Genomic DNA, 5,985 nt, shown 5'->3' on the forward strand with positions numbered 1-5,985 from the left:
CCGCAGCGGCGCCCCCTGGCGCGGGGGCGGAGAGGCGGGCGAGAGGCCCCGGCTCTTACCTCCCGGGGTCCCGCGGGTGACGGCAGCAGCGGCCATTCTACCCCACACCGACCCCCCCCGGCGCCCGCTGACAGCGGCGTCCGACGTCACTGCGCACGGGGCGGGGCCTCCCCGTTAAGGGGATGGGGCGGCCGGGCAGCGCGGGGCGGTGGCCGTGGGGCGGGGGGCGGGGGGCGGGGCGGGCTTCCGGGGCCCCGCGGGACCCAGCCCGACTTCCCTTTAGCTGGTCCCGCAGGAGGGGGCGGCGCCCTCCCTCCCCACGAGCCTCTCCATCACTGCTCCTCGGGCAGAAAGACGCTCTGGGCTCGACTTGCTTGCTTTTTAATGTCAGAACAGAGGCCGGGGATCGGGCCTGGCGGGGGGGGGGGGGGCGGGGGGCAGCCGGCCCCGGGGAGCCCCGCGAAGAGCGGATTGACCAGGGAGGCCAAGGGGGCTGTTAGCGCCCAGTGCTGGGGGTGGGGGCAGCTGGGAGACGCTGAGGAGGGGGAAACGCCTCGCTGTCACAAGTGGGGGAGGCTCCAGGGCCGCCAACCAGCCCGGGGCCCGCTGGGCGGGGGCAGCGGAGGGCGTCTGGGGCATCGGGGGCATGGGGTCCGTCCTCACTCCTCAGACTGCACCTCCATCCCCCAGGGCTTGCAGAGGAGCTTCCTGCTGGCTGTGACAGCGCTGAAGGAGGCCAGGGAGCCCAGCGGCCTGGGGAGGCAAGACCCCCCGTGGCCCAGGGGGCTCCAGGGAGACCAGAGCAGCTGTAAGGATGAGAACGGGAAGGGCGGTCTCTCTGGGCTTCCTAGCCCCCAAGCCCAGGCACCCCCCCAGCCTCTGTGTTTTGTTCCTCTCCAGGCCAGCCACCCAACCTGGGGCTCTGGCCTCCCGCTGTCCCTCCTCCCAAGACCAGGCAGCCCCCGCACCCTCCTCCACCCCACCAGGTTCCTCCAGCAGACCTGGGGCCGGCCAGCGGTGAGAAGGTGGCCGTCCTCCTGTGGATAGGCAGCCCTGTCCTCTTCCAGACCCCGGTGTTCGGTGGCACTGGGGACTCCACGGTTGTCATCGGCAAGCGCCAGGGGCTCAGATGCAGCCCCAGAGCTGCCCCACTGGGCCTTCTTCTGTCTGTGGTGACGTGAGGCTTAGGAACGCAGAGCCTGGAGGCCAGGCTTCCTGTCTCTCCACTCTTCACCTCTCTGCCCTGAAATACTTCCTGCTGGGACCCAGGGGTGTTATCACTGGACTTCCAACCGTCCACCCCCAGCTTCCTGCTCCCCTCAGACTGGAGCACCCTCAGTCCAGGGACTCAGAGGTGACCTGTGGCTACTCACGACCCTCCAGTTCTGTGGACGGCTTTCCTGTCATCGGTGACCCTGTTTCCACTCCTTGCAGCTCCTGTGGTTCATCCTCCACCCCCAGTTCCCTCCCCATCTCCGTACAGCCTCCAATTCCTTCAAAGCTCTCAACCCCTTCCTTAGTTCAAACCCTCCTGCCCCCAAACCCTGCTTGGCTCCGAGAGCCCAGATGTCTCTCTCCTTACTCATTGATGAGTCTCTGTCGCCTCCTTAGATCCTCCAGGTGATAAGTGACTGCCCTCACCCGGGCTGGGATGCCCGCAGGTCCCTGCTGCATTCCTGCCAAATATGGCCTTCTTCTCTTTCTTCTGCAAAGCACCTCTGGTGGTGGGAGCCCCTCAGGGGGGTACAGGCCAGGCTGGGAGCATCCAGTGGCTCTCTGTGCCCGAGAATGGGGGGAAAGGGGCCAGAGGGCAGAACTGGGCCTCTCAAGGAGGGCTTGGACTAAAACAGGGAGTCAGGGGTCTTGGGAAGCCCAGATCATGGAAACAGGGTGACTGATGCAAAGAAAGGAGGGTGTGGCCCGTGCACTGGTTGGGGGACAGCAGAGGGAAGAGGTAATAAGGTTAGCTGAGGATAGGATAGCAGTGGGTACGATTTTAAACAAGGAGTGCTGAAGGGCACAACGTTCGTCATACCAGCAGGGGTGGGGTGTACTGTTCTTCCGTCCCGGTGGGGCTGTAAAGCACAAAAGGGGAGCTATGTGCAGAGGACACCCCTATCTGTACTGTTTCTTGGACCGCCTCTCCCAAGCACCTGTCCGTCTGGCAGTAGGAGCTATGGTGTCCATCAGCCAGTGGTCCCCAGACGAGGGCTTATTGCTGTAAGGTTTAGTGCAAAACTCCACAGCCTTACTTCCGCCTCCTTTTCTCTGTGTCTACCCACCTGGGCCTTTGGCTAAGGTTCTCCCAGAAGAGGGCTCCGTATCGCTGGGGCAGCAGTCCGAGGCTCTGGGGAGGCAAGCTGGGGGGTGCTGAGCGGCGGACCACTCTGGAACACCTAAGAGGACAAGGGAGGCTTGGGGCTGGCTCACTCCAGGGATTCAGGGGTCCCGTCTTTCCGTGGGACCCTCCGGCCACGTGCTCTCCTAGCCATTTCAGCTGAGGAGGTAGTGAGATCTCTGATTTGCGAGACTGGAGACTGCAGTTGTTTGAGCCTCGGATCTCATGCCAAATCTCAAACGTCTGTGCCCCGGAACCAGGGAACACCACGTTCAGCTGTTACAGAGGAAGGCCCCAGCGGCCCCGCTGATGTGACAGGCGGGTTCCGGCTGGTCAGCGCAAGGGCCCAGCCGAGCAGAACCTCTGCTCACTCCTGTTTGTCTCCCCTAACGCAGATAAACTGCTATCCTTCTAAGTAGCAAGGGGTGTGCAGAGGGGTTTGAGGACAGGGCTCAGCACTTCCAAAGTCCCCAGACTACATGCAGACTGGCCTCCTGCTCTCCAGGGGAGTGTCCTAGGGGTTGGCCTGGACCCTCTCTCTTCTCATCTCCACCTCTCCTTATGGGATCTCACTCAGGCCCATGACTTTAAATACTACCAATGTGCTAAGGACTCCCAAATCCCTATCCCCCTGGACTCCACACATGGAGTCCACATCTCCTCCCCAGCCTTCCCCACCTCACGGGAAGGCACCCCAGATGCCCAGTTTCCAGAGCCCACAAACCTGGTACGCCTCACTTTCCCTCAACTCCCATATCCAGTCTATCAGCAAGTCGTGTCAGTCCTACATCGAAAATATACCCAGACTTAAAATGAAAAAATTAAAAAATAAAGTTTCACTTAAACTAAAAAAGGCTGGGGGGGGGCTTGGCTGGCTCAGTAGGTAGAGCATGCTACCCTTGATCTCAGGGTTGTGAGTTCAAGCCCCACGTTGGGCGGTGTGGAGCCTACTTACATTAAAAAATATATATATATTTTGATTTTTTAAAAAAAATTTCACTTAAATTAAAAAAAAATAAAATACACCCGATTTGACCACTCCTCACCCTTTCCACTTCCACCGCCACTGTTCGGCTCATCTACCCCTGCCTGGACTATTGCAGTGGGTTCCTCCTGCTCTCCCTGCTTCCATCCTAACCTCCCAATCATCTCTTCTGCCCGGAGCAGTGTGAGTAACCGTTTAAACATGGTTGTGTGAAATGCAGACAGGTTGAGATTTACTTCAAAATAATCTGAGTAGGAGGAGGCTGGACGGTCGCACAGATGAAATGATCGTCCCTGGAATGATAATTTTTGAAGCTGCCAGCAAGGGCACACTGGCTTCATGATGAGTATTTTCTCTGCTTAGGTATTTGTTTGACATTTTTCACAATAAAGAAATTGGGGAGAAAGAAAAAAGTCTGCTCGTGCCATTTCCCTGCTGAAAACCTTCCACTGATTTCCACTGCCCTTTGGATAAAATCCAAAACCTTTCCAACGGCTTGTAAGGTCCTGTATGAGCTGGCTTCTGCCTGACTGTCCGACTTTACTCTCTACTTTTCCCATGATTGTGAAGTTTCAGTTTCACTGGCCTGCTTCCTGGTCCTACAAGATACTGAGTTTCTTTCTTTCTTGGGGCTTACCCCCCCTCACTATCCCTTCTTCTCCCCTCACCCCCCACCCCAACCCGGGCTATTATCAGACCAGCTGCTTCTCAATCTTTCAGATCTCAATTCAAACCCAGCTCCCCAGAATCGTCTTCCACAATCACCCTATCTAAACTTGTGTCTCCAGAATATTCTATTTTGCATTACATTATGCTCCTGTTTTATTTTTTTATACTTCTCACTAATTGAAATTATATTTACATTTGGACATTCTGTGTCCTCCCTCCAGAAAGTAAGTTCTATCTGTTTATGTTTATTCCTTATCTTCCTCATTGTTGAATCCTTGGTGCTGAATATCATGTCTAGAACGTTGTAGTTCTAGACAAAACCTATTTGTGGGACAAATTAATGAATCATTGGTCCCCTGAGACCAGGCATTGAGCTTCTTGTTCCTTATTTGCTACTCCTGTTGGGGAAGAAGCCAGGCGTGCCATCTTCCCTCCATCCCGTCCCCACTGGGTGGGGAGGACTCACTTGGCAAAGGGGATGAGGTTGTCTCCATCTTCCTGCACGACTGGACTGGGCTGGGTGGCTGGACCAGGCTGGGTGGCTGGACAGAGTCTCCTCATTGGTGCTGGGAGGATAATGGAAAATGAATCATTCACTCATGTCACGGCTGTAGGGACGAGGCCGGCCGAAGATCTAGAGATTGCGAAGGGGGTTTGTGGTTCGGGAGAAAGGAAGGAGAGCTTCAGGGGTATTTCTAGTGCTGGCCATGTTTAGGAGCTGAACATACACACGGTTTAAAGACAGCGAGCATAGGGAATGTGGACGTTCAAAGATAAGTCAGGAAATTAATTTTCTGGAGCCAAACGTAGAGTAAGTGAGACCTGCAGATGGTAACTTGGGATGATGGAAGGACAGACAGGCGGGGACTGGGTAGGGCAGAGGGGTTCGGGGTCGTTGGTACAGAATCGTTGTTTGGGGGCAGTTAGACAACTGAGGGCTGTTAAGTAAATCAGATATGAGGGCTCACGAAAGTCACATGGGCACAGGGCAGCGCGGTCCCTCCGGGAGGGAGGGAAGGAGGGGGCGGTCAGGACCGCGTGCAGGTAAAGGTGAGCAGGCAGGCGAGCTGCACAGGGCCAGACTCAGGGGCGGCCGGGCGCGCTAGAGGAGGGGTCCGAGCGGGGTGCCCCGGGCCCAAGGCGGGTGGGCCGAGCTCAGGGGGTCTAAGCGGGCGCACCCCCCCCCCGCTCTCCGGGGCGGGGTGCCGCTGAAGGAAGCGGGACGGGAGGTGGCCCAGGCCTCGCGGGGCCACCTGAGCGTGCCAGCGCGGGGCGGGGGTCCTGGGCAGGGGCGCCGGGCCGGGCCCGGGGGAGCGGCGGCCTGAGGGCGGAACCCGGCCTGTGTGTCGGCGGGAGGCCGGGCCCGAGACGGCACCCAGGCTGAGGCTGCGGCCGGGCTGCCGGGCTTGCGCCACCTGCGGGCCGGGCCGGGGAGCGGGCGGGGGAGCGGGCAGGGGAGCGGACAGCGCCGCCGCCCGCGCCCGGCCCCCGCACCTGAGGCGGCGGCGCGGCGGGTTCCAGAACGCCAGGCCGGGCGCCGCGGGGAGAGGCGCTGACCCGAGCGCAGCCGCGGAGCCGGCGCGCCGCGCGCCCGGGGGCGGGGCTTGGGCGGGGCCACCCCTGGGCGGGGCGCGACGGGCGGCTCCGCCCCTGGGCGCGCCTCCGACGGCGGCGACGTGCGCGGGTCCGGGGCCTGGGTCCCCTCCAGGGCCCGCCCCCGGCCCCCTGCCCCCCCAACCCGCCAGCCACCCTCCACCCCCCCGCCCCGGCCCGGTTCCTCGGGCGCCGCAACCCTCCCGCCAGCCAGCGTCCTGCGCGCCTTTCTGCGCCCGCAGCTCGGTTCCCCGTCCGCGCCCGGTGGGCCCCACAATCCGAGCGCATTGCCCCTTTAACGGCAGTTCCCGGGGCGCTCCCGGGCCCGAGTCGGGACGGCGCGCGCCCGCCCGCCCGCGTGCGCGCGCCCGCCGGTCCCCCGCCCCTCGCTCCCGCCCCA

The 5,985-nt window shown here is 60.8% G+C and overlaps 1 protein-coding gene across 5 annotated transcripts; it reads right to left on the reverse strand.

The window, feature by feature from the left end:
• Window positions 1–402: 402 nt before the first annotated feature.
• INCA1 (inhibitor of CDK, cyclin A1 interacting protein 1) lies at window positions 403–5,590 on the reverse strand. Of its 5 annotated transcripts, none has more exons than XM_081805899.1 (7): window positions 5,487–5,590; window positions 4,459–4,558; window positions 2,283–2,396; window positions 2,036–2,075; window positions 1,583–1,776; window positions 1,002–1,167; window positions 403–753 (listed from the first exon to the last, which is right to left on the reverse strand). In XM_081805899.1, the coding sequence occupies exons 2-7, from the start codon at window positions 4,551–4,553 to the stop codon at window positions 667–669; spliced, it is 696 nt and encodes a 231-aa protein (XP_081662025.1). In that variant the 5' UTR covers window positions 4,554–4,558; window positions 5,487–5,590; the 3' UTR covers window positions 403–666. The 5 variants fall into 5 exon arrangements, with proteins under 5 accessions (XP_081662025.1, XP_081662023.1, XP_081662024.1 ...); XM_081805897.1 differs by having other exon boundaries at window positions 403–806; XM_081805898.1 differs by having other exon boundaries at window positions 984–1,167.
• Window positions 5,591–5,985: the final 395 nt, after the last annotated feature.

Source organism: Leptonychotes weddellii, chromosome 15 (assembly GCF_054177405.1).
Source record: "Leptonychotes weddellii isolate Sample4059 chromosome 15, ASM5417740v2, whole genome shotgun sequence".
Lineage (NCBI taxonomy): Eukaryota > Metazoa > Chordata > Mammalia > Carnivora > Phocidae > Leptonychotes > Leptonychotes weddellii.

What these genes read in the sequence shown, in the direction of transcription:
- INCA1 (XM_081805895.1), bottom strand. Translation starts at nt 4,553, where the DNA reads ATGAGGAGACTCTGTCCAGCCACCCAGCCTGGTCCAGCCACCCAGCCC. An exon ending in AACCTCATCCCCTTTGCCAA is followed by an intron (nt 2,397 to 4,458) that starts GTGAGTCCTCCC and finishes TTGTCCTCTTAG; the next exon opens with GTGTTCCAGAGTGGTCCGCC. An exon ending in AGTACACCCCACCCCTGCTG is followed by an intron (nt 1,777 to 2,035) that starts GTATGACGAACG and finishes TCTCGGGCACAG; the next exon opens with AGAGCCACTGGATGCTCCCA.